Below are 25,659 nucleotides of genomic sequence, written 5' to 3' on the forward strand. Positions count from 1 at the left end.
TCGCGGCCCTTTTATTTTCACATCCGACTGGAGATCTAGTAGGGCTTACCAGAAGTACAACCTGTAGATTACAATTATGACACAAGGTTGTCCACTCATAATAAAATCGTGCCTTCTCTGTAGAGAGTTTGTATCTTGGGCCTTGGAAATGGGCTTCTTTCTCGGAGAATGGTCGATCGTCTCGAGCCGAGTGCGTATTACATCATTGGATAGCGGGGCTCTTTGATCAGTCTCGAATATAATTGCTTAAATCTCGCCAAATTTGTGCACTTGCTTGCATCTAGATCATGACACTTATCTTCTAGAATCCTATCGAAGGATAGACCATTTCGGACTATATCTCCTTGATACCCTTTCGCTTTCGTCTATACACACTGTGCCATGTCCAACTCCAGCGGCATCAATGGCCCGGCGATCTTTGTCGCACAATACATCTCCGATGAAGCTCCATTCAACACTCTGGAAGGAATCGCCGAGTGGGCCGCACGTCTCGGGTATAAGGGGATTCAGATCCCTGTTGACCCACGGCTCATTGACATTCAGAGGGCCGCAGACGACTTATCTTACTGTTCCGCGCTTTTAGACACTCTCAAACGCTATGGAATCCAACTTACTGAGCTATCCACGCATCTTCAAGGACAGCTCATTGCTGTTCATCCTGCCTACGATGTTCTCTTTGACGGCTTTGCTCCGCAAGACGTTCGCGGAGATCCCCGCGTCGCGAAGCATGGGCCCGGAATATCCTCTTTATGGCAGCTAAAGCATCAAAGAACTTGGGGTTGAAAGCTCATGCAACGTTTAGTGGAGCACTGCTGTGGCCATACATGTACCCATGGCCACAGCGACCGCAATCATTGGTCGATAAAGGGTTCGACGAGCTCGCAACGCGCTGGAAGCCGATACTCGACGCGTTTGACGAAGCAGGGGTTGACCTCTGTTATGAAATCCATCCAGGAGAGGATCTCCACGATGGAGTATCATTCGAACTGTTCCTGAAAGCCGTGGGTGGTCATAAACGAGCTTGTATTCTCTATGACCCCAGTCACTTCATTCTACAACAACTCGACTACCTCAGTTTTGTGGACATTTACCATGAACGCATTAAAATTTTCCACGTCAAAGACGCCGAGTTTGTTCCAAATGGTCGCCAAGGCGTTTATGGAGGGTATGGCTCATGGATAGAACGGGCGGGTCGCTTCAGAGCACTCGGAGATGGCCAAGTACAATTCAAGGGGATTTTCACACGACTGATCCAACACGGATACTGTGGATGGGCTGTGCTTGAGTCTGAATGTGCGTTCAAGGATAAGATGGTGTGCGCGGAGGAGGGTGCGCCATTCATTGCGAACCACATCTTTCCTCTAGCAAAGACGAGTTTTGATGATTTTGCTGGATCTGGTGTCAGTGACGATCAGGTTAGCCGGATACTAGGGATTCCCTAGGTTAGTGGATATCGGATTCATGGATCATTTCTCCTATGCAACCTCACTACGTGCACCTGTAGCGGATGTGTGGAATGGTGTAGCCTGGCTCATTACTGTAGTGAGTCTAATTCTATTTTAGTTAGTTAGTTTTCTGACTTGGGGTCCATATCATCTGACAGCGTCTCCGTTTATCGGAGCGGTGGGATACGCGTAAGTGGGTCGCTCCTGTTTTTGTCGGGGCCATCTTATCAGATCAAACATTTCCCCTCTTGACAACTCTCACCTACTTCTCCATGATTTGCGGATGGCTTCCCGCCCTCGCTCATTTCGCATATCTCTAAATTCGCACCCATGACTTAACACAGCATACCCAGCACGATCTCCGTCGGACTGTACGACCAATATGACGAATCATGCCCCGCTGGGCCGCGCCAGCGTTGCGCGAATCCACAATAATCTCCTCACAGAGACATCCAGTTTCGCGCAAAACGGCTGGGATCGGGGTTATGGGACTATCAGAGAGAGTAATAACGGTCACCTCACGCCGTCATTATTTGGCGCCAAGTCTCCAGGGGTCGCCCGGATCGAAGCCATCAACGCCCAGCTGACGAGGAAAGACCGTATTTTGATCTTTATCGGTATATTCCTTGTCGGATATGCCTACGGTCTCGACAGCCAAGTCCGATCCACATACCAATCCCATGCGACGTCGAGCTTCGGCCAGCACTCCCTTCTCGCGGCGGTGAATGTGGTTCGCAGTGTCATCGCGGTCGCGGCTCAACCCGCAGCTGCAAGAATCGCCGATGTCTTTGGTCGATTTGAGATTGTTGGGGTGTCGATGGCGTTCTATGTTGTTGGCACCATTATCGAAAGCAGTGCTTCATCCATAGAAATGTTTTGCGTTGGCACAGTGACCTACCAAATCGGGTATACAGGCATTCTGTTGCTCGTCGAGATCATTCTTTCGGACATCACCTCGATGCGATCAAGGGTGCTGTTTAGCTACCTCCCAGCCACGCCATACATCATCAACACCTGGATCAGCGGCAATATAACCTCCACGGTACTGGCGCGAACATCCTGGCGATGGGGCATAGGCATGTGGGCAATTATTTATTCTGTGTGCTCGGTGCCTCTTCTCTGGTCTTTATTCTATACTGGACGCCGAGCCCAAAAGAGCGGTGCACTGGATGACTACCCCAGTCCAATGCAGTTTCTGGGGATGCGTCGATTTGGCACAGATCTCCTTCACCAGCTGGACGTGATAGGCATCATTTTGCTCATCCTCGCTTTCGGGTTTATTCTTGCGCCGCTGACTATCGCCGGTGGAACCACTTTGCATTGGGAGAAGGTGTATATCATTGCTCCCCTTATCGTGGGCTTTTTGTGTATCCCTGCGTTTATCCTCTGGGAGATAAAAGGCGCACGACATCCATTAACACCATTCCATCTGCTAACGGATCGTGGTGTCTGGAGTGCGCTCGCCATACGATGTCTGTTAAATTTCTCCTGGTATCTCCAAGCAGACTACCTCTACACCGTCCTGATCGTGGCCTTTGATTTTACTGTCGCCGCCGCCACAAGAGTCCAATCCTTCTACTCATTCTTCGGCCTGATCAGCGGACTCATAACGGGCCTGATTATCTACAAAGTGCGGAGGCTGAAATATTTCATTGTGGCCGGCACGTGTCTCTTCATGGTCGCATACGGCCTAGTCCTCCGTTTCCGAGGTGGTGCCTCCGATAGTTCTAAAGCAGGTGTCATTGGAGCCCAGGTCCTCTTGGGTCTAGCCGGCGGCTTCTTCGCATACCCAACCCAAGCATCCGTCCAAGCGGCCACAAAACACGAACACATGGCCGTTCTAACGGGGATCTACCTCGCATCATATAACGTGGGAAGCGCACTGGGGACCTGCGTCTCCGGAGCAATCTGGACTCAGACGCTATATCCATCGTTGAAAGAAAACCTTTCGTTCCAGTCCAACGCAACACTCGCCAAAGCGGTATACGGGTCTCCATTCGAGGTTGTTCCTTCGTATCCGATTGGGACACCGGAGAGGAACGCCATAATTGTGAGCTACAGACATGTTCAGAAGATTCTTTGCATGGCAGGTATTTGTATTGCGGCGCCGATGATTTTGCTGGCTTTCATTCTGAGGAATCCACGGTTGTCGAAGGAGCAGAGCCAGCCTGATGCTGAGATAGATGCGAGAGATACATAGATGATTGATTATTGCATGATGGTAGAATTATTGCACTTTATAACTTATGAATTGAAGATACATACATTTCTCCACTGATGGGCAGTGACTCCTTTCCGCATCGCACTTGCTCTGTATTTACAACACTGAAATCACAATATAAACAAAAATAGAACCCTTGCGAAAGGCCAGGGTTTATGTACCAAGCGTCTTAAAAACGTGCATGTCGTAAATCATGTCATGTCGGAGTCTATGCGAATCCCTCTCACGGACCGGGTGTCTGCGCTCTCTCGCCGAGTCCCATTAATCCGCCCGCTAATCCATTCATTCTGCGATCGAGGATATCTTCCTCACTTCCGAGAGAGCTGATGCTTCGTCCACGGGGACGGGTTGCAACCGGGCTCTCCGGTGCGCTATTTGTCTCGTCTGCAGAGAAGTAGTCGACTCGGTGAGTTAGGTGGGAATGCTTGTTTGTAGTTTGCTTGTCATTCATTGTCGTCAGCCGTCCCGGTAGCTGATACCGGGATTTCTTGTGTCGGGGACGGGAATCTTCCGTGTTTTCAGGTTGTGTCATTGGTGTTAATTTGCCAATACTCATTTCCAGAGGCCGATCCTCATCGCCCGATGATTCGCCTGTGAGGCTGCGGTAGTGATTTCGGCGCTGGTAAATGGAATTAGGAGTGTGCGTGGTCCAATTTGGTGACCTTCCAGAGCCGTTCATGGCAGACCTATTCGTCGACTGGAGGAGACTTGATTGCGGGCTCCGCTTGCAGGCGGCATCAAACAGATCTTCAATCCACTTCGCACTGCGATTGATATACTTCCATCCTTCGGGAAAGAAGCCGGCCATCTGCATAAACCCATGCGATACCCCCGGGATCAGGGAGACTTCCACGTGGTCTTTCTCGTGGAACTGGCGCTGTGACTTTTCCAAACCCATATCGTGGCGTTCACGGAACTGGCCCAGTTTTGCCTGGCGCAAACGGCCAGCAAAAATGACCGTATCGTCGACTAATGGATCGCGCTCGCCAGTAAGGATGTATGTTTTGGGGAATCTTGCGAGTAAGGCATCGGGGGCAAGGACTGGAGAAAGCCAGAAGTCTGTGCTGAAATCTGGACGATGGTGTGGTCCGATATACAGGATAATCATGGCGCGCATCATTTCGGGCGTGAGGATACGGTCGTGGACATAGGAGATCATCGATGAAACTGCAAGTCTGGTCCGCAGGGGCTGGACTTCGTCTGTCTTGTTTGCGGCGAGGATATCACTCTTTTTAATTCTCTCTTCGAGGGATTTGGCGACCTCGCTTGGCACATCGTTTTGTTTGTCCTTTTGCTCACCATTTGAGGGAGAGAGCTCGGTCAGGGCCTCAACGGAATGACCAGGCGAAGTGAAAGGCGTCAACTTGCGATATTGATCCCGTTTTCGTTCAAGAACGCTGCGGTTCGTATTACTCGAGCCTTTGTCCTGAATCAACGACATCTGCTCATCTGTCATCCAGCTTGCAACCTGCATATTCAGTGCCGGATACGCGAGTACGACGCCATCCGGTCGCGGGAGCACATCGTCGCCTTGCCAGCCTTGTGCCATAGCCGACTGCAGCGCCATCAAGACCATCCCCACTGCAAGATTACCACCCGCGCTTTCACCAGTGACCACCACACGCGGACGAATCTCGCCACTTAGCCCCATACAGCGCCCGGAGGAACGGACGATGGCGTGGTAGACATCGTAACACTCGTGCAGGGCATATGGATATGCATATTCGGGCGCTTTCTTGTAATCAATACTCAGAATCGGCACCTTGAGCTGTCCCGCCCAAGCAAGCAGTTTATCCTCGGAGTTTCGTGGACTCATGGCCACGAACCCGCCGCCGGGAACATCCAGCACCAAGCATGTCTGGTCCCGCAGCGCACTCAACGGTCCGTCAAAGTACAGCCACGCATTAACAGGCTCGGTATGAACCGACTGCGCAGGACGTGGAATCCGAATTGCCCGCGGCGAGTACCTTGTCAACCGCGGGCGCACCAATTTCGCCATCGCCCACAGATACGGCGTGGTCGCTTTATTCCACGCGACGCGCAGATGCTCGACGGTCAGGGTGGCGCGCACACGACGAACTTTATCATCTGCACGCTCCGCAGCAATGAGATAGTAAACCGTAAACACGAGCGATGCCAAATCACGCAGCCACTTGGGCTTGATTTTCATAGCGGTCCAGAAGCCCGCGTCAAGGCCGGTAGCGATCCATGTTGCGCGGAAGAATGAGCGCGAATATAGATTGGACAGTGGTTCAGGGGATTCCAGACCGACGATCTTGGCAAAGTTGCGGCTGACATATAGATAGAGGAAGATGATCACTGTTGTCTGCCAAGTAGACAACCGGCCTGACAGGCGGGAGGAGACGGAACGGAAGAGTGGTGGGCCATGCTTGTGGGCTCTGTGATGGGTGTTAGTGAATAGGCATGAGTATTGAATATGCTTTGGGTAGGTAGCCTAACCTCCAAAGATAGAGTGACCAGAAAGAGACCACGGCGAACACTTGGATCTTGCGGAATCGGGTGGAGGGTCTGCCCAGGACGTGGTCTGCCCATCTGGGTTAGCGGCAGCCCATATTTAGAGCAGGATATGCCTTACCTATCATGGCCAGCAGTAACTGTGCAATCTACTAGTCTATACAGATGAAGAAGAGTTACCAAAGAGCAACACGAAACTGCAGTTATCCATGTCATTGTCACCTTCACATGCAAGAATACGTATTGGCTATCATGTGATAGGTGCCTGAGGCATACATTCATGTGACAGAGCATAGGGAGAAAGAGTTAGGGTTAATGAACAAGTTTTAGTTACCTTGCGGGAGATAGGGGTCAACGGCTAGGTATCTACTGTATGACCGAGAGACAACCCCTGGAGCAATTTCATAGCCTCAAATGCCGCCGTCCACCGCACACTCTTTGGATGCCGTGCGACCTCTACCTTGAGGCCAATGGACGATCACTCACTATCCAAGCAGGCTTATCCCGTTAACGGCTGTTATCACTCCAGCTACCTTATCCGTCCAACTCGCGACAATCACCATCATCTGTACTCGCATGTCAGAGCGAGAAATACTGAGACGAAAAAGCAAGCTCGTCGACAAAATCACGAAACATTTGTTAGTGTAATGCCACATTTAGGACTTCGGTACAATATCGGAAGCAAATAATCTTCCTTTCTAATTGGCTCAAAGGGATATTCCAAGTGCTTCCTATCTGAAAGCTTTGTCGAGACATGTACTGGCAATCCCTAGGGCGTTTACGTAAACCAGGCAGGCAAATTTTATTGAGATTGAGACATTTCTTGAGGAATTCTCTATCAGTATAGACGGTCTGAAATTCAAGATTGTCGAGGAGTACGTGGAGAGGTTTCTAGGAGATTCTATCGAACACATTAGGCTAAAAGATAATTACGACGAAATATATCGATTTGACTGTGAGAAGAAGGACTTCAAGAACGTGCCCTGAGTTCTTGTGCAATGGGCCAAGAGCCTTGCAAAAATATAGGCAAATTGTATAGTGAACAATGTCTCCTTTACCGGAAATAATCACAGGTTTTATATTGCACAAAATCTGGGCAAATTCAACGCAACTGTATCGATATAAATCGTCATGTAGTAACAAGTATCCTCATATCATCTGCGTACATCCTTTGGCCTTCCCTCGCTAAGATCCTGGGGACAGGTTGAGATATAAGTGCTTTCCCTTATCTACTCAATTTGGAGTAAATAACGATCTTTCACCATTGGATATTGCTCTTCATACGTCTAGTTACATAGCTTTATCGAATCATAATGTTGCTGTGTTATAAGAGCTCTATGGACCTCCTAATTCAGGGAGGACCCCCCATTCGATCGTGCTAAGTCCATGAACTCATCCCAACCTTGCTGGCCGCCATCGATAGTAGTGAAGACTTTTATAGCGTCAGGTACCAAGGTTCGTAACGATTCAAATCGAGTTTCAGTGGAGTCAGAATTCTCAACCAAATACACTACTTGCACAGTACGCGGGAGGACTGTAGGCAGTGAAAGCTCGTCCGCGACTATGAAAAGTGAAACATTGTGATTTGTCACGGATGATATATGATGCTCCTCAGCCCAGTCTAGTTGCAAGGCCACGAGACTACTGACTGGTGCTCCGATAATCATTTGATGTGCATGTGGAGCGACTTCGATGACATCAGGAAGGTTGTAGACCGCAGTGAACTGTCTGTTTGGCTCATTCAAAGCGTCAACCAGATGCGATATTTCGATAGCCGGCCGATCGACAGTGACATAAAGGAGGACAGAATTTTGCATTTGAAGACTTAGTGTTCGAATAGTCAAATCGCATAGGAGTTAAACTCAGTGAGTTTGAAGCAAATCCAGTTAGTTCGTGGTCTTTATCGTAATTGAAGAAGACGAGCCTAAGAGCAGCATTTGTAGGTAGATAAGGCAGGATGAGTTGATGCCTGTCGAGGCCGGTGACTGCAGGTCAGCGTACCCTGTAAGGATCACGTGGCCATGATAAGACGGCGCTTGGTCATCTATAACAAGACTTTTTTAGTGGCGCTTGCTAAAGTCCGATTTGAAGCGATTCACTATGCGATTCTATGGAATTCCGTGACGTTGTTCCGTTTTGCCAATAACGACAGCCTGTCGGAGCTAACCAGTTGACCAGGCCGCAGCGTCGGAAATTATTCCTGAAGTGTCTATACGAATCATCAACTTAATCAACTTGATCTCGCATATATAGATTCCCTCTCAAACAAAAATGATAATCTTCCTTTGAATTGAAGCACAGAAGATCGCGTAGTAGTGAACGTCATGGAATGGTGTGTTGCCCATTAGCTACGGGACCAAATATGACTTGAGGTCTTGAAAGGCCAGAGATACAAAATAATAAAATGACCGCTATCATTGGTGGAGTGGCAGAGAAAGACTTCCGCGTGGGAATGGCACATTTGCACTGGTTCTCCGTCGCCTCTCTACCCCTCTTCTCGGCGGAGAAATAAAACAAGGCTGACGGTGAGATATTCGGCTTGGAAGATACAAAACCAAGAAACCGAACTCTCTGAGCTCTCAACTGGCTTCGCCATGTATCTCAATATTTATCTACAATCACTCCTGATAACTTTGGTCCTGGCTACACGTGGCCAACCAAATGTCCGAGCTGGTCAGCCCGTGCGGACAACAAGTGGACTAGTTTTTGGCCATTCATCTTCGTGGCAACCAAATGTATCCGAATACTTGGGAATCCCCTATGCCCAGCCACCCATTAAACAACTTCGGTTCGAAGCACCGCGACCGTACTATGGGGCAGAGCCCATCTTTGCGACCAAGTTTTCTCCTGACTGTCCGGCCAATGGAATGGCTCCGCCAAACTCGTCAATATCATATGAATCTGTAGCTGATACTATTTTTAGTACATTGATTCAGGCGGGGGACTCCTTTTCAGAAGACTGTCTCACCTTAAATGTATGGGCCAAGCCTCATGGTGGACCAACATTGAAACCGGTGATGATCTGGATATACGGAGGAGGGTTTACCTCTGGCAGTACTGCCAATCCGGCATATAATGGCGCACGTCTCGTAGACTCCAAAGATGTCGTGGTAGTGAGCATCAACTACCGTGTTGGTATATTTGGGTTTCCAGGATTTGATAAACTGCCTTCCCTGAATCTAGGCCTTCTTGATCAACGTTTGGCAGTCGAGTGGGTGAGAAACAATATTGCACACTTTGGTGGTGACCCAGATCGCATCACACTTTTTGGACAGTCGGCTGGGGGGCAATCGGTGGATTTTTATTCTTTTGCGTGGACGGAAGATCCGATTGTTTCCGGTTTTATCATCGAGTCTGGCTTCGCGTATGATGCTCCTGCCGCCAACATGTCGGGGTGGTTTAATACAAGTCTTCAGCTTGACTGTGGTGGGCCCGAAGCCGGAATCAAAACACTGGAATGCATGAAAACGAAGAGTTATATGGACATACTCAGCGCCGTACAAGGGTATTTCGGTCCCACGGCAGATAACCGGATTGTTTGGGCAAATTACACAAGCCAAAGGATAAGGGGAGCTTTTGTAAAACGGGCAAGTTGATTCCTTTGCACGAACGAAAATGAGACCTTCGCTTACCAACTTCGTTCATGAGGCAGCCTATTCTCGCCGGGGATGTGACAAATGAAAACGGTCTGGAAACTATTATTGCCTGTGGAACTGGACAGTGCCCTCCAATTACTTCATGGAACGACTCTTTCTTCTCCTTATCGCCAATTGGATGTGCGGCGAATCCCACCGTATCAGCTCGTGTGGAACACGGAATCAACGCGTGGCGGTATATGTATGCTGCGATGTGGCCCAATCAGGACGTCGGGGGGCTGGCGCGTGGCATGGATCGGAGATTGCGCAAATATTCGGCACAACAGAATTTCTGACACATATTCCCGATACACAAGAGGAGGCCGCTTTTGGTGAGATGATGAGGGATATTTGGACTACATTCGCTAAAGATCCTTGGAATGGGCTGGTACGGAAAGGGTTGCCGGTTTACAACCCAGAGTGTGCGTACATCTGACTGGCAAGGACTGATGCAGAAGCGACTAACATGAGCTCAGTGCCCGGAATTGTAAGGTTCGGTGGTAAGAACAGCTCAAACATTACTTTTGTGTCACGAAGCCTGTATGACACTGGTTGTGAGATCTATCCCGCCAGTGCGCTAGGTACCGGGAGCGGATAGTTGGGACGGTATTCCGTGCACACATCCTGCCACGATATTCTGACTTCACCATCGCTGGCTCGGAAATCACTTACGAACGTTACAAATTACGAAACGCCACCACTTGGGATGGCCTAATCATAAACGTATGCCCACCAGTCTGGCCATCATCTCTAGCCGCGGGGCTTTATGAATACTTTAGACCTCTACTGTTCACCTGCACCACCTTGGTTACTCTGGTGAACGAAATTGTTGTAGCCAATAGAAAATGATTTCCAAATGCACATTCAAGTTGTTAGGCCTTAAACGATGTATTGAAATTGTCAGCTGTGATTATATCCCGTCTTGAGCTATGAATTGGAGCAAGACAGCCTATAATACAAGAACTGGAATCGAATAGCCTGACGAGTATCCTCATTCACCATCACAGCACTTCACCCAGGCCGATGGGAGTCTGCTGGACCGTTCCTCGAGAAAGAGTGGCGATAAATAATTTCATGCCTATGGAATGAGGCATCAGTGGCTAGTTAACGGCAGATATCAACCAACCAGAAGACCATGTTGTTGCCAGGGAGCATCTTCTCAGAGTTCGCCAGATATCCATCGGCGAAACAGACGCCATCAATGAGATGAGATGATTCATAAGCGCCCGCCAACTCCTCCTGCTGCATTTCCACGGCCCCCAGCATGCGTGCAGAGGATAGTAGGCTGCTCCTCAGCCCCGAAGTGATGAGAAGCGTAACAGGTTAAAGTTCCAATCACCAAGCACCATGGAGAATGGAACATACCATTGACATCACAGTTCTTGAGATACGAAAGCCCCTCGCGGAACCTCTGCGCCGCATGCCAGGCCGCATGGTCCACCGCCGCTGAATGAGTCTTCGCCCACATTTTCACCCTTCTCGAGCTGATCTGGTGATCAGCCGGCGTGACGATATGCCCAAAGATGTCCGTCGCACCGCCCGCTACCTGCAAATGCCGGATGCCAGTATTGATCACGATATGTGCGGTGTGATAGAGCCATCGTGAACCAGTATAGTTGTTAAACAAACAATCACAGTACATACTTTTCCCATTCTTTTATACTACGCAAGCCCTAAAATGTTTCCCATTCTGGGGTGGGGCTTGAATGGGGCAGAAAGATTGAACACGACGAAGTACATAATCTATGATGGGGCACTGTTCAAGGGACAGAACAGCGTGCCAGTTTTAGTGCGTGCTCTGGCGCCCATATTTGAGTGTTAGAAATTGCCAAACACTTCAACGCGGTTCTCCTCCTGGACGCAGCGCATGCGTTCATCAACGTCGCACATCTTACCACGATACGTACAGTCGACTCGTGACCGTTTACCTGTAAAGACTGTGATACTCGAAGGTATTCCTTTTCTGATGTTGGACCGTGCAATGACCTACAACCGCGCGGGTTTGAGGATTCGACTTGGGGACAAGTATGGCCGCCAGCTAACTGTGATCTCGATTTAGTGTTGAAGGTGGTATAGTCATGAAGCCAAATAAGTATTCTAGCTATCTCATATATTCCTTACAGCTTGCGGCACCAGTCCCGCCCATGCGCAATCTGCCAATTGCACAACCACACCTCCCACCCCATACTCAAGAAGCCCGCAATACAGATACCCGCTGAGTCACTGACGGTGGCGGCACCGAGCGAAAACTCCCGCTCCTCAATAGGCACACGCTCGCCAATTTCGGCAAAGGTGTTGACATACACAATGCCGCCGAGCAGTCCCTCCCAGAAGATGATTATGAAAACAAGCCAAATGTTGGGAATAAAATTGAAGAGCGCCTGCAGCGTGAAGAGCAGCAGATTGGCCACCTGCAGTAAGGCGGGGATGTAGACGTTGTGAATGCGCAAGAATGGAGTCGATGACCGAGATATCCAAACCCCCATCTGATAGACGGCGTTGTAGGCGGGATAGAAAGACCGGAAGTGAGAGAATGGAGAGTCGCGCAGGGGGAAGAGTAGGGTAGGATATACACCCTGGTTGATCACGTACTCGGCGATGAAGACGATGAGCAAGGGGACCATGCTGGCGTGGGCGAGTTAGTAATTATAGGGCCAAGACATAGGGGTAGAGAGGAACTTACAATGGCAGAAACAGCTTCCGCATGCGCTTCAAGCTGGTCTGAACATGGTTCCACCAGGACGAGGCCTCGTTCACCCGGATATCCTTATGGCTGTCTGTTAAATGGATCGCCACGCCGAGCAGCCCGTCATTTTCTGAACCAGCCTCATCACCTTCCAGCCCATCCTCCGCGAGCAACTCCCCGCGCTCAATCGCAGTATATCCATCCTGCGCTAGCTCCGCCTGTAGCACCCCGCGTGGTAGCACGACAAAGAACCCAAAGGCCATAGCAAGAGGCAAGCAAGCCGAAGCCAACAGTGTCGTGCGCACCGATAACCCCATCAGCGAAGTAGCAAGCGCATAAACACCCGCACCCACGAGCCCCGCTGCACCCGTCCCATTACTCCACGAAGCAAGACTGAACGGCCCATAAAAATGGGTTAGGGCCATAAAGCTCAGCTCGCCTCCGCCAGCGGAGAAACTCGCCAGAATAATTCCCGAGATCTTGCTGGCGATGGAAGAGGGGTCGGTTGAGCTGGGGCTCAATGCCACGACGAGCATACCGATTGTTGAGAGGAATACGCAGATGACGATGCGGACCGCGTAGGGGACAAAGTGGATGAAGTACGGAGCTGTGAGCTTGGTTGCGAAGGCGGGGATAATGGCTGCGACGAGGATGACACCTTTCGGCACGTCGCCGCCGACTAGGTCCTGCGCTGCGGAGAGGATGATCACGTAGAGCACGTTGTTGACCAGACCTGCCGGTTGTCAGCTCTCGGTCTTGTTACAAGGCTACCTAGGTACTCTCACCAAAGAGCCAGAAGGCGATACAGACTCGCGGGTCTGCGCCGCTAAAGGGCGCTTTCAGCTTCTCCCAGACGCGAGTCCATCGCGACGATGCTGGGTCTGCATCGGTAGCAGAGGTCAGCATCGGGGCGTCCTCGGTGGACGCGGGCGATGGCATATCTGGGAAATGGTAGGTACGTTATGTGGGAGAGACTACTGCTGTTAATAGTGAAGACCGCATGGGGGCCAGTTAGTTATGGGATTTGTGGCATGAACGAAAGTCAGGGGATGAGGGTGAGTGGGTGAGTTCATGATGCTGATCCGCCGAGGAAGAGTGGAGAACTTGACTACGTCAGGCGGGTAAACACAACACCCGAACTATACGGAGTGAAATGGGGAGAGTTGAGCAATTAGGAAATAAAATCGTGTAGTATGGTGTATTCAAAAATGTAAAGGAGTGCTAGCACCATCTATGCTGTGTATATTTCGAAGTAGATCACTTTCAATATCATCACCGTATCTAAATCAAGCCCCATTCTCCCCATTCTCCTTCTCGAGCTTAGTTGCAAACTCATCTTCATACGCCGCCATCGACGCCGAGCTGCGCACCCGCTGCAGCTGGCTTGCCACATAGTGATTCAGATGCTCGTCATTGCCATCCAATCCGGGGGCGGCGCTGCCGCGACGACTCTGCGGACTAGTGCTGCTGAAGTCTTCGTCCAGAGTCGACGATGCACCGGGTGTCATATCTCCTGCGATCGTGGAGTTGAAATCGCTTCGGTTACCAATTGACCGGGTAATGGACGACCGGCGCACGCTGCGGGGCCCCGGGGTTTGCGGGCGGCCGGTGCGCGAGAAGATATCGTCGAAGTAGTGGGATGCCGCGGCGAAGGGAGAGCGCGGGGTTTGTGGGAGACGGCAGTTAATGCTGAAACTCGTGAGCTTGAATATTATGGTGTATGGTGGATTGGTTGACTTACCCCGTGTCGTGAATCACCTTGGCGATCAACCCAGTCCAGCCGCACTGGTGCGACGCGCCTAGGCCGCGGCCGGTGTCGCCGTCAAAGAACTCGTGGAACCACAGGACGTCCTTCCAGTGCTCATCAAAGTCGAGCAGGTCCGAATTGGCATTGACAGCGCGGCGGCCTTCGTCGTTACGCGCAAAAAGATGCTGCAGCCGGTGCTGGATCTCCTCGGCCACATGGCCCAGGTGCATGTAATCGCCCGAGCCCGTGGGGCACTCGACCTTGAACGAATCGCCATAGAACATGTAAAAGCGGAGCAGCGATTCAACCAACAGGAAATTGACACACAGCCAGATCGGTCCGCGCCAGTTGCTGTTCCCGCCGAACAGAGAGCTGTCTGAGTCGCCCGGCACATAACCCACCTTGAAGGTCTGGCCATTAACTTCCATGGAGTAAGGGTTCTTCTCGTGGTGTTTGGACATGGAGCGGATGCCGTGTTCTGACAGGAACTCGGTCTCGTCGAGCATGCGTTTCAGGATCATCTCCAATCGATCCTTACTCACGAGCGACAGGAGCAACCGGTCATCCTTCCCGCGTCGTTTCATGCTGGCGATGTTGCGTTCAGCGACATCCGCCTTGTTCTCAATGAACCAGTTCAATCGGCGCTTAAACGAGGGAAACTTGTTGATAAGCTCGGGCTCTAGGGTGAGCACTGCATACAACGGAATCAGGCCCACTAGTGACCTCACGGGTAGCTGTTGGGTCCACGGTCCTCCATAGGAGATGGCATCATAGTAGAAGCTGGCTTACTGTTAGTTAATCCTTGAGTTGAGAACATTTCACACTCACTTATCCTCTTCATTCCAGAGGGACTTGATATTATCCTCTCCAGATCGGTAAGTCATCGCGTCGCTAATGAGGATGAAATGCTCGAAGAACTTGGATGCAACTGGAATGACGATCAGCATGGAGACACAAAATCAAAAGCGCCGGCTTACTGTCTTCATATGTCCGTCGATGCTTGGCCAACTCCAAGGCAATATTGAGCATGCACAAGCAGTAAAACGCCATCCAGCCTGTACTATCAGCCTGCTCCAGGACACCACCGGTGGGTAAGGGCTCCGAGCGATTAAAGAGACCAATGTTATCCAGACCCAAGAAGCCGCCCTCGAACACATTCTTACCATCCCCGTCCTTGCGGTTCACCCACCATGTGAAGTTTAGCAACAACTTCTGGAAAACACGTTCCAAGAAGTCCAGATCCTGTCGGCCGTACATCTTGCGCTCGATCTTGAAAGTGCGGAACACGGCCCACGCGTGCACGGGTGGGTTCACATCGCCAAAATTCCACTCATAGGCTGGCAGTTGGCCGTTCGGGTGCATGTACCACTCGCGTGTCAAGAGGTCCAGCTGCTTTTTGGCGAAGTCGGGATCGATCATAGCCAGCGGGATGCAGTGGAAGGCAGTATCCCAGGCCGCAAAGAACGGATACTCCCACGAATCCGGCATTGACAGAATATCATCGAGGTACATATGGCGCCACTGCTGGTTACGTATATCCTTACGTCCCGGGGGAGGCGGAATTTCCGCCGGATCTCCATTGCTCCATTGATCCCAGACGAAGTGGTAGTACTGCTTCGTCCACATCATTCCCGCAAAGGCCTGGCGCTGGACATTGCGCAGATCCTCGCTCATGGGCAACGGGTTGATGCGATAGTAGAAGTCGTCGGCCTCGGCAAGCCGCTGTTCGATCACATTGTCCAGCTTTTCCTCGTCGACAAACTCCTCCTTTTTCCGAGAAAAGCGGAAGCGAACGACGGCACACTGGCCCGGCGGCACTTCCTGGCCGTTGTCAAAGGCGTACCACGCCGCACATTTCGTGCCCTCGTTGGCCGGGTTGACGGCGCCTTTCTCCTCGTCGACAATGTGACGGTGGAAGGCATCCTTGACGTACGGCTGATCATTTGGCTGATCCCACAATCTCTTGTTATTGCTTTCGTTCTCCGTGAAGAGCATGCGCGGCTGGACATCTTCATCGCTCGACCCGACGGGCGGCGACGGCGCGAAGCAGGCATACCGGTCCCCGAGCTTGTCATGGTGGGATTTCACCACCAGCGACCCGTCCTTCTTGATGATCGGCTTCTCGTGCTGCTTCTCGTAGCCCCAGGACCAGGTATTGCGGAACCAGACATGCGGCACAATGTGCAACGGGGCGGGCTCGGGCCCCCGGTTGTACGCGATGACCCGAAATAGCAGTTCTTCCTCATCGTCGCCCTCCTTGGCCGTCTCGATGAAAATGTCCCAATACCGGTTTTCTTCGAACACGCCTGTGTCGAGGATCTGGTATTCGCGTTCCGTGCGGTCTCGCCGGGCGTTCTCGTCGATCAATTCCTGGTAGGGGAATTTCTTCTGTGGGTATTTGTAGAGGAATTTCATGTAGGAGTGCTGGAGGGAGGTCAGTTTGTCACAATTGAGCACCATCGTTAGTGATAGTCCTTACCGTCGGGGTGTTGTCGACATGGAAATGGGCTTCCTTGACACTCTCGCCATGGTTGCCCTGCGGATTCGACAGGCCAAAGAGGCGCTCTTTCAGGAAATCACTTGGTCGAGATCAGTCCCGGTTCTTTAATTCCAGCGTCGACTGCACTTACTCCTCTCCGTTCCAGAATGCGAACGCGATGTTCTGCAGGTTGTGGGTGTCCGAGACACCGGCAATGCCATCCTCACCCCAGCGATAGGTCCGCGACCGCGAATGGTCATGCGAAAAGTCTGAGCATAGTCAGCAACTATTTTGAAATATTTTTTTTTTTAAAAAAAAATTTCATCCCAGGAGACTTACAACTCCAGGCGTCGCCATCAGCACTGGGTCGTGTTAGCTCTGCTCTCTGCAATTCTCCGAGTCCATCACTTACGAATAGTCCTCGCGCACTAGATCGATACTCCCGTTAGCATAATTGCCCTTTACAGAGGATCAGTCAAACGCACCGGTCGCCCATTGTCGCTCAGCCACGTACGGGCCCCAGTGCTTCCAGTACCTCGTGCGCTCGCGGTCCTCCTTCAGGCGCTTCTCTTCCTCGGTGAGGTACTCGTGCTTGTCGATCAACACCATGGCGGAGAGCTGATCGGGCTAGCGACGAGCAATGGCAGGGAGAGGGTGTGAGAGGGGGGAAATCAGAAGTGGAAGACAGCAGTCCGGGGGGAGGATGGAGGGGCAGACCTGGTTCTAGCTCCGGCTGCGCATGACGGCATGGGTGGATCCTATCGGGATTTTGATCTGGGGGTTGTGATTGGGTGCGGGCTGGGCCGATTGGGATCTCGACTGATAAGTAGGTACAGGATGCAGACAAAAGCAGGATTATTCGGGCTGGGCAACTTTACTCCGGCGCTGGGCGACCGAGCCCCTCGGGAAGTGGATATCCAAAACGACAGACAGAAAAACAATCCCTAACACGCTAACTGGACTCTCCCACCGGTCCAGCGAGGTCCATTCTGAGTATATAACAGAAAAAAGAAAAGAGGAAACACAAGAAGGACTGCGGAACTGGCACAGGATGAAAATCACGAGTCATTCTCCTTTCCTTCTTCTTCCTCCTCCTGCTTCTGCTGCTGCTCCCGGGCCTGGGACTCGTGGTTGTCCTGCTGAGCAGCTGGGGGGTGAGGTGTTAGCGACCCTAGACAGGACATCCTACGATCGGAAATAGCTCACCACTCTCCGCCCCCTCCTCTTCGATCTTCTCCGGAACGTCATTGGCCCCGAGCTGGACCGACTGTCGCATCTTGAGGCGGTTCTCCGCCTCGCGGATCCGAGCCTGCAGCTCCTCCAGCTGGCGGCTCTGGATCATCATCTGGTATTTTCTGTTGCGGTGATTAGCTCCAGGGAAGCACTGCCGCGAGACTCAAAAACCCACTTCTGGTCAATGCTATTGGAAAGATCGTCGACTTCCGAATCCAAGGAGAAGGCGCTGTCCAGCGCTGTCGAGAAGGCCTGCGCCATGGTCCTACCGTGCACCGTTAACGCCACGTCCTAGAACACCATCCACGGGGGGACGCACGACTGAGGCCGAACCCTGGGCTTCCATTCCTGCTCCGCGTTGGACATGATGTAGATTCGAGAACCGCCTGCGCACACTGTCACTGGTTGAGAATCGCGGCGCGTGTTACAGTCCAGGGGTGCCTCTCAGGCGGTCGAGCGGGTTGGTTTGTATATGCGACCCTGAGCGGGGCAAACGCCAGGGACCCCGGGTTATAATTAGAGAGAGGGTTATAAAGGAATCGTCGAGACCAGGACCAGCTGAGAATCGGTCAGACAGCGGGTTCCGGCCAGAGATCGAGTGTGCCTGGTCCCGTCAGTTGGACCCCTCGATCATCATCCTCGGCGATCGGGATATCAGGGGAGGGACATACCGGAAGGAGTAGGGGGGTCGACGAATATCGATAGTCAGGGACACACGGACGCGGAATCTGCACTGGGGTTGGGCGGTGGGAAGAGGAGGGAGAATAGTAGGGAGAGGGGAAAAAAGAGGGAGAAGTGAGAGGACGATGATCGCGAGGACTAGTAACGAGCCCACCGACTATGTTACTAGTCGCCGCCCAGGATATCTCCACCGCAATGTCATGACATCAAGGGATAACTGTTGCGAAGCTCCAGATTTTGGGAGGGACCAAGGTACTACGAGTTATTGGTTACGTTCTGAATTCATGTCGTATCCCTATAGATCGAGGCGGTCCCGCGGGTTCCCAGATCGTGCCGGCGAGGAGTTAGCCCGAAAAGGGGCGAACGGGAGCTAGTTGGAGCATGAAGCCCCTGACAGCGTCCAACGTGGGGTGAACCGTCTGGGTGTAGTTTAGAGGTATCACCATTTAACAACCATAGTACTCTTCTTCAACCAGTGGTTCGACGGGCAGAATCCGAGGGACTAAGCATCTCCAACCCGTCGACCTACGATCCTATACTCCCGTGTCTGTTTACTCGATCGCCCGGCAACCAAGGATGACTGCCGATCCATCCACGTGATGTGTATCTTACCGTCCCAATACCAACGTGACCATACTGCTGCCTGAGGCACCCGCACCACGCCGAGTCTGCACACCTCGACCTTCCGTACACCTTGGCCGTTCGCGATTTCCATCTCCAACCACGCGCTCTTTCTCCATCATCATCATCCTCCTCCAACCCGCCACCCCCCACCGCCTTTCCATCTCGCCTCGCCCTTCTTCCTTCCTCTATCCACGCGCCTACATTTCTCATCCCCTTCTTTCACTCCTGTTCCTCCCCCGTTCGTTTCCCCTTGCGCGCATGGACTGAAGGGGCTATGCCTGTCTGGTCCTTGGTCGGTCGCGCTCGCTTCTCCAACTGACAGACCTCCGACCAAAGTCCTCTCGCCCCAGTTGGCCCGTGTGACTTGTCACCGTGGCCCCAATCCCCAAACCTTTATCCCCCAGCGGCCGATCGGACGGGCAATGGGGGATGCCTCCTCTGTCGGCCTACACTCCATTTGAGTCGCTCCTCTTCTTCCAGTCCCTGGCGACGTCCGATGATCGCCCAGCCAGCTTTGGGTCCATTTCGGCCCTGTTGCGCAGCAACCCCTTCGTGCGCCAACATGTAGCCTTCAACGCAGACCGACTCAGCTCGGAGGCCCTGGAGGATCTGTACGCGACACTCCTGCGCGATGGGTATGATCGGGATAATTCAGGCGCTAGCAACCCCAAAAAGCGCAAGATTTCAAGCCCAAAGCCGGACGGATTCGCCGACGGAGTCACCCATGCGAAGCTCATCCCGGAACTCGTGTCGCATTTGTATGCGAGGTATCGGGAGCTCGTCACCAAGGAAATCAGAGATGATGAGAAGAGGTACATCGAAATCAAGAATGAACTCGATCGACTGCAGAAGGAAGCGCACAAGGCGGAATCTGCCAAACCGGAGGACGTTCCTGAATCGATGGACATTGATGTAAAGGAAGAGACGCCGCACCCTGAGGAAACAGGCAAAGCGTTGGCAGGACCTGTTCCAGAGAAAGCCGCTACAGTACAGGAAGCTCAACCATCCGTCAATGACATTACAAAAGTGACGACTCTTCCAGAGAAGGCCGGACAACCACAACCACCGTCCACCAATGGCCAGCCCTCTCTGCCAGGAACTCAACCCGCGATTGCGCCACGGGCACAGCCAGTCGATGCAGCAACACCAGGAGCAGCGGCTCAAGCTGTGCGGGCAACCGCCGCCCATCCATCCCAACTTCCACCACGTGCCAATGTTCCTGTGGCATCGACACCCGCTGAAAAACCAGGTCCTGCAGTTTCTACCGAGTCTACAGCTACTCCGCGCGTGTCAGCACAACCGACTTTCCAGCAATGGCAGCTGGAACCATCTCCTCAATCTCCATACCCCGCCATTACTCCCGGCACGGCTGCACCACAAGTTGGCCAGACGACTGGCAAGCAGCCGTTACCACCTATTTCCACCGCGCAGCCTCCACTAATTCCATCAACGCCGGGTGCATCGGCTGCTCACACCCCAGTACCCATCGGGCATGCTCGTATGTCCCAAACGCCAAGTGCCACCGCCCTATCGTTCTCGGAGTCTCGTCGTGGTTCACGCCCACGGTTGTCCATTGACACTCCTGGTTCCTCCACACCATGGAGAAGAACTCCCCATTTGAGCGTCCCCGGATCGCCGGTATCCCCCGTGCGCCCTGGTCCAGATGATGTCAGTCCTATCAGTGAACGAGCCCCTTCTCCGGGTGATGAGGTTGAAACCTCCATGCGGGGTGGTCGTGCCGCAAAGAAGACTCGACGTGCCGCTGCCGCCGAGGACAAGGCCGGCCCAAAAATCAAAACCGAAAAAGAGCCGGGCCGAAGGAAGCGTGCTGTGAGCGCCGCTTCGTCGCGCAGTCGCAGGCAGTCTGTGGTTTCGCGTGACGAGGAATCTCCCGAGCCTCCAGAAGACGGGGACCGTGACCTGCGGTCCCGCAAGGATGAACCACTCGCCAAGAGTCGCTCTAAGCGCAAACGTGGCCCTAGTGAAGCCTTGGAACAAGAGCCTCTTCCCCCCGAGACTCCGAAAATTGACACGACGCGATATGTCCTGTGTGCTCGTGGTTTCCACCGGACTGCTCAGACAATCTTGAACGACGTGACCATGCATAAACTCGCTTCGATCTTCGCAAAGCCTCTGACAGAACGAGACGCGCCGGGATACCATGACCTTATCTACCGTCCACAGGATTTGAAGTCTATCAAATCCGCCGTTCACCAGGCCAGCAAAGCAGTCTCCGCCGCAGCCGAGGCAGTCAGTACCCCAGCCGGTGACGGCGAGTCTCCCCGCTCCCGCAGCGGGGACGCCAACGAGGAGTGGCATGCTCCAATTACCCAAAACAGAGGATCTGATACCGCCCAAGGGTATCGTCAACTCGGCGCAGCTGGAGAAAGAGCTCACCCGCATGTTTGCCAATGCTATCATGTTCAACCCCATCCCCGAGCGTGGTTTCGGTCCTGCCTTCCCGATGATCAGCGACCGGAACACTCGTGAGAGCACCGAGACTTCCGGAGGCGACGGCGACGAAGGCGGGATCATCCAGGACTCGCTGGAGATGTTCGATGATGTCGAGCAGGCGGTTAACCGGTGGCGTGCAGCCGAGCGGACAGCGGATGAGCTGGCCAACAACAAGAACATACTGTCTCTCCGGCGCGGCAGTGCTAGTGATTTCAATACCGACAGTGCGGATGACGCTAAGGGGTGATGGATGGCTGGAGGCTTGTAATGCTGTGTCTGATTAGGATCTGAATTGAATTAATGACTACTGTAAACTGTTCTATACCCATGCATCTACATAAAGCTGTAGACAGGTGGTGTGTTCCTTCTGTGGCTTCGCGGGTGGAAAGTTGAGTCCCAATCCCATATGGCCCCAGGAACGAGATCCCTCTCGATAAATCAGAGATACACGAAATAACATTATGCTCGGATCTAGCTTCGCGTTCTTTTCTCTATATCTGTCTGCGACCACACAAACACCATCAAGTACACCTTCAACAAGCCATGTATCTCATTTTTAGTATCGTCTCATCCGCTTCAAAGACAGGCCGGCTGCCGTTATTTCCGGGGGTATATCTATTTTCTTTGATCATCAATGCAAGCAACAAGAACCACCCTCAAGCCGCACCACTCAACGCCTGCTCCGGCTTCGTCCTCCCCAAACCCTCCTTCGCATAGAAATCCATCGGATACACGCCCTTGTTCGCCTTATCCCAATTCTCACGCACACCAAGCGCGACCAGCGCTTCATACGGCGTCAGCAGCGGCCGCGGGAATGCATACCCCCAATCAATACTCAGACGGGGACAGGCGATCTGTACCCAGCACTCGACCTCCGACATGGCAGCCAACTTGCCCGGGAAAATCTCCGAGAGCAATAGATTGACGACCGGGATGCCGCGCTCGTGCAGATGGTTCTCGATCATCGCCATCGTGTGCGGGTTTCCCTGTCTCCCGAGCGATCCGAGAATAATCCCCCATTTGCGTGCTGTTTTCGCAGAGTTGATCGCGTCGCGACGGAGGGTGTGCATCTCTTCATGCTCGTAGGACTCGCGGGTGAGGGTGCGCGAGTACGGGTCGTAGCGGTAGGCGGCAATGGAGGGGTTGTGGATCATGGCTGATTCGAGATGGAAGCGGCCGTCGCCGAGGTAGAGAAGGATATCGATTTCCGAGTCGGAAAGTTGGGGGGACGTGCAGCCTAGTATTTCGCCTTTGGATAGCGGTGTAATTTGCGGGATGACGACGCGGAAGCCCGCGCGCTCGAGGACGGGTTTCAGGCCGTGCAGCGTGGCGTTGAATTGGATTGTGCCGACGGTGGCGATGGTCTTGCCTGGCTGGAAGTTTCGCTCGAGAGTTGCGATAAGGTGGTCTGTGTCGATGCTGATGTCGACGAAGATATACAGGGTTTTGATTTTTGTGACGTCGACGGGGATCAGACAGCTGTGCGCGTAGTGGACTAGCAGATCGCAGCCCAGGGCCCGCGCGGTGTAATCGTCGATACAGCAGGCTCCGTAGGTGACGTCGCCCATGATCAGGGTCTCGATGCCTGGGCAGAATTGGGTGAGGATGTCGGAGATGGTCGTGGCGAAAATCAGTAGGCCCTCGGGGAATTGAAGGGCCACGCGCTTGGCGCCTGACGAGCGCACGCGGTGAATGGTTTTTGGGATTTCGAAAGAGTAGTTTTTGGGTAGTAGCTCGATTGCAGCTTGGATCTCGGGGTCGTTAAGAATCTCTGGCGGGACCTGGTTCAGGGTGCGTGGAGTACGCCTGGGGGCAGCTGGAGAGAACATGTTTCGTGAGTATACATACAAGTTGAGTATATCAAACGGTCGTACCTTTCTGGACGGCCGTTGACGACTCAACATCGGTTGAGCCGGGCGAGTCCCGGGCCTGGGCGGTTCGTCGGCCGACAAATCTCTTCTTGGGCTGGCGCAGCTGTGAGCCCGAAGGCGCATCTGTCGTGACACTGGACTCCTCCATGGCGAATATACAAGGATGAAGAAAGAAGAAAAGACGATCAGAAAGATGATCGGCCAACTTTCTTCTCGCTGACTCAGGCCCGCACTAGTCCTCAACAGGCTAAGCGTTGTCTCCGCATTGCCCCCCATGTCTTTCTTGCTGGTTACGTTGCTCTCTTCCGAGTCGGTTCTCTCCTCTGCTGCTCGCTTGGCTGGCTCTCTCTCACCATGGCCTTTCGACCTCGAATGCGTCTTTTCTCGGCCCTTCGTGCCCCCCTTCGTGCCCCCCTATGCACACGCCGTTTTGCTACCGACTCTCGGTTAACGTCGGACCATGTCCGCGTGGTCGAAGTCGGTCCTCGAGATGGCCTGCAGAACGAAAAGAAGACGATCCCGCTGGAGACAAAGATCGAGTTGATCGAGAAGCTTGCCGGTACAGGCGTGACTACCATTGAAGCGGGCTCGTTTGTGCCTGCGAAATGGGTTCCTCAGGTGCGCAACCCTCTGTCTAGTTGACGGGTAAGCAAGTACTGACTGACGATTTGACCGGCATAGATGGCAAGCACTGCCGAGATTTGCCAGCACCTTTTAACCTCGCCACCCCCATCCAAACAGACAATCGCATACAACTATCTCGTTCCTAATATCCGCGGACTGGAGAGCCTGGTCCAAGTCATGGACTCGACAGGCGTTCCGGCAGGCTCGGATTCCAAGTCAGCGACAACCGCTGAGATCTCGTTATTTGCTGCCGCCACTGAGGCCTTTTCCAAAGCCAACACGAACTGTACCATCGCTGAGTCGCTGGAGCGGATCAAGCCGATCGTCGCCCTGGCCAAGACCAAGAACATCCGGGTACGAGGGTATGTCTCGGTGGCGCTGGGATGTCCCTACGAAGGACCCGAGGTCGACCCGTCCAAGGTGGCTGATATCACCGCCACGCTGCTGGAGATGGGCGCAGACGAGGTGTCGGTGGCAGACACGACGGGCATGGGCACGGCACCCCGCACGATGGCCCTCTTGCAAGCGCTCAAGGCGGCTGGAATTGCCAACTCGGACTTGGCACTGCATTTCCACGACACCTACGGCCAGGCCCTGGTGAACACGATTGTGGGGCTAGAGCATGGTGTGCGCATCTTCGATAGTAGCGTGGGCGGCCTGGGTGGATGCCCTTACTCCAAAGGCGCGACGGGAAATGTCGCGACAGAGGACCTGGTGCATACCGTCCACAGCCTGGGCATGCACACGGGGATCAATCTGGAGGAAATGTCGCGGATTGGCTCATGGATCAGTGAGGAGCTGGGCAGAGCCAACGGCAGCCGGGCCGGGAAAGCGACGCTCGCTCGATTGTCAACATAAAACACACGGTCTGCTTGACTGTTTTATAGCCCTGGAGTCTCTTAAACTGGTGAATGATTCTTCTCAGCGTAACTACAATTGGAATGAACAAATACAAAAGTACTCCACTCGGTGATAATATACAACAACGTGAAAATAATGATGAGGCAACCAACGCCAATCCATGCAATCCTCAAGCTATATTCCAAATTGCGATGGCTGTCCCTTAGAAGTCCGTCACCCGCCCACCATAGCTCCAATCCCCATCGGACCCCCATCGCAACGGCTCGTTCTTCGGTCCACCCACCTCGCCCGTCTTGGGATTCTTTTCACCGTCGAACTCCGGCTTCAAGCCCGCCGGCGCATCTGGGTGTAGCTCGGAACCATCGCCGCTGGCCTTGATCTCCGTCTGCGGGGACTGGTTGACTTGTGGTGTGCTGAAGGCGCCCGTCGAGCGTCGTTGCAGCTCTTCGAATATCTCTTGTTCTTCCTTGGGGAGGCGTGGCGGAGCTGGGCCGCTGCCGAAGGCATTGGAGGGCTTATTTGCCTGGCGCGGGATTTGAGTGGTGGAAAACAGCCGGGGGGCCGTCGGTCGGAGAGAGAGGGAAATAGTGCGGCGAATAGCGAGGGAGGACAGCATGATGAAG

At 53.0% G+C, this 25,659-nt stretch overlaps 14 protein-coding genes across 14 annotated transcripts; 6 read left to right on the forward strand and 8 right to left on the reverse strand.

The window, feature by feature from the left end:
• Positions 1-381: 381 nt before the first annotated feature.
• N7510_009593 (sugar phosphate isomerase/epimerase family protein) lies at positions 382-1,442 on the forward strand (the record flags this gene model as incomplete). Its single annotated transcript, XM_056981518.1, has 2 exons — positions 382-699; positions 843-1,442. The coding sequence occupies 2 exons, from the start codon at positions 382-384 to the stop codon at positions 1,440-1,442; spliced, it is 918 nt and encodes a 305-aa protein (XP_056829354.1).
• Positions 1,443-1,827: 385 nt separating this feature from the next.
• Positions 1,828-3,645, forward strand: sit1 (putative siderochrome-iron transporter Sit1; the record flags this gene model as incomplete). Its single annotated transcript, XM_056981519.1, has 1 exon — positions 1,828-3,645. One exon carries the CDS (start codon positions 1,828-1,830, stop codon positions 3,643-3,645), a length of 1,818 nt encoding a protein of 605 aa, XP_056829355.1.
• A 244-nt stretch (positions 3,646-3,889) lies between these two features.
• On the reverse strand, positions 3,890-5,836 carry N7510_009595 (putative lipase; the record flags this gene model as incomplete). The annotated part of the gene is made up of 1 exon (XM_056981520.1): positions 3,890-5,836. The coding sequence occupies one exon, from the start codon at positions 5,834-5,836 to the stop codon at positions 3,890-3,892; it is 1,947 nt and encodes a 648-aa protein (XP_056829356.1).
• A 1,651-nt stretch (positions 5,837-7,487) lies between these two features.
• N7510_009596 (uncharacterized protein) lies at positions 7,488-7,958 on the reverse strand (the record flags this gene model as incomplete). The annotated part of the gene is made up of 1 exon (XM_056981521.1): positions 7,488-7,958. One exon carries the CDS (start codon positions 7,956-7,958, stop codon positions 7,488-7,490), a length of 471 nt encoding a protein of 156 aa, XP_056829357.1.
• A 777-nt stretch (positions 7,959-8,735) lies between these two features.
• N7510_009597 (alpha/beta-hydrolase) lies at positions 8,736-9,737 on the forward strand (the record flags this gene model as incomplete). Its single annotated transcript, XM_056981522.1, has 1 exon — positions 8,736-9,737. One exon carries the CDS (start codon positions 8,736-8,738, stop codon positions 9,735-9,737), a length of 1,002 nt encoding a protein of 333 aa, XP_056829358.1.
• A 47-nt stretch (positions 9,738-9,784) lies between these two features.
• Positions 9,785-10,212, forward strand: N7510_009598 (alpha/beta-hydrolase; the record flags this gene model as incomplete). Its single annotated transcript, XM_056981523.1, is given in 2 exon segments — positions 9,785-9,848; positions 9,863-10,212. The coding sequence occupies 2 exon segments, from the start codon at positions 9,785-9,787 to the stop codon at positions 10,210-10,212; spliced, it is 414 nt and encodes a 137-aa protein (XP_056829359.1).
• Positions 10,213-10,992: 780 nt separating this feature from the next.
• On the reverse strand, positions 10,993-11,418 carry N7510_009599 (uncharacterized protein; the record flags this gene model as incomplete). The annotated part of the gene is made up of 1 exon (XM_056981524.1): positions 10,993-11,418. One exon carries the CDS (start codon positions 11,416-11,418, stop codon positions 10,993-10,995), a length of 426 nt encoding a protein of 141 aa, XP_056829360.1.
• Positions 11,419-11,893: 475 nt separating this feature from the next.
• On the reverse strand, positions 11,894-13,401 carry N7510_009600 (battenin family protein; the record flags this gene model as incomplete). Its single annotated transcript, XM_056981525.1, has 3 exons — positions 11,894-12,401; positions 12,460-13,195; positions 13,248-13,401. The coding sequence occupies 3 exons, from the start codon at positions 13,399-13,401 to the stop codon at positions 11,894-11,896; spliced, it is 1,398 nt and encodes a 465-aa protein (XP_056829361.1).
• Positions 13,402-13,748: 347 nt separating this feature from the next.
• N7510_009601 (uncharacterized protein) lies at positions 13,749-17,297 on the reverse strand (the record flags this gene model as incomplete). The annotated part of the gene is made up of 9 exons (XM_056981526.1): positions 13,749-14,151; positions 14,204-14,989; positions 15,038-15,137; positions 15,187-16,633; positions 16,689-16,788; positions 16,840-16,957; positions 17,028-17,050; positions 17,101-17,116; positions 17,174-17,297. The coding sequence occupies 9 exons, from the start codon at positions 17,295-17,297 to the stop codon at positions 13,749-13,751; spliced, it is 3,117 nt and encodes a 1,038-aa protein (XP_056829362.1).
• Positions 17,298-17,746: 449 nt separating this feature from the next.
• Positions 17,747-18,287, reverse strand: N7510_009602 (uncharacterized protein; the record flags this gene model as incomplete). Its single annotated transcript, XM_056981527.1, has 4 exons — positions 17,747-17,835; positions 17,895-18,043; positions 18,097-18,186; positions 18,241-18,287. The coding sequence occupies 4 exons, from the start codon at positions 18,285-18,287 to the stop codon at positions 17,747-17,749; spliced, it is 375 nt and encodes a 124-aa protein (XP_056829363.1).
• Positions 18,288-19,655: 1,368 nt separating this feature from the next.
• Positions 19,656-21,927, forward strand: N7510_009603 (uncharacterized protein; the record flags this gene model as incomplete). Its single annotated transcript, XM_056981528.1, is given in 2 exon segments — positions 19,656-21,476; positions 21,490-21,927. The coding sequence occupies 2 exon segments, from the start codon at positions 19,656-19,658 to the stop codon at positions 21,925-21,927; spliced, it is 2,259 nt and encodes a 752-aa protein (XP_056829364.1).
• Positions 21,928-22,336: 409 nt separating this feature from the next.
• Positions 22,337-23,699, reverse strand: dph1 (2-(3-amino-3-carboxypropyl)histidine synthase; the record flags this gene model as incomplete). Its single annotated transcript, XM_056981529.1, has 2 exons — positions 22,337-23,451; positions 23,555-23,699. 2 exons carry the CDS (start codon positions 23,697-23,699, stop codon positions 22,337-22,339), a joined length of 1,260 nt encoding a protein of 419 aa, XP_056829365.1.
• Positions 23,700-23,905: 206 nt separating this feature from the next.
• On the forward strand, positions 23,906-25,033 carry N7510_009605 (hydroxymethylglutaryl-CoA lyase; the record flags this gene model as incomplete). Its single annotated transcript, XM_056981530.1, has 2 exons — positions 23,906-24,169; positions 24,233-25,033. The coding sequence occupies 2 exons, from the start codon at positions 23,906-23,908 to the stop codon at positions 25,031-25,033; spliced, it is 1,065 nt and encodes a 354-aa protein (XP_056829366.1).
• A 205-nt stretch (positions 25,034-25,238) lies between these two features.
• On the reverse strand, positions 25,239-25,652 carry N7510_009606 (succinate dehydrogenase assembly factor 4; the record flags this gene model as incomplete). The annotated part of the gene is made up of 1 exon (XM_056981531.1): positions 25,239-25,652. One exon carries the CDS (start codon positions 25,650-25,652, stop codon positions 25,239-25,241), a length of 414 nt encoding a protein of 137 aa, XP_056829367.1.
• Between the last annotated feature and the right edge of the window lie 7 nt (positions 25,653-25,659).

The sequence above is a fragment of the Penicillium lagena genome (genome assembly GCF_028827675.1).
Source record: "Penicillium lagena strain IBT 129212 chromosome Unknown utg000007l_segment0_segment0, whole genome shotgun sequence".
Classification (NCBI taxonomy): Eukaryota; Fungi; Ascomycota; class Eurotiomycetes; order Eurotiales; family Aspergillaceae; genus Penicillium; species Penicillium lagena.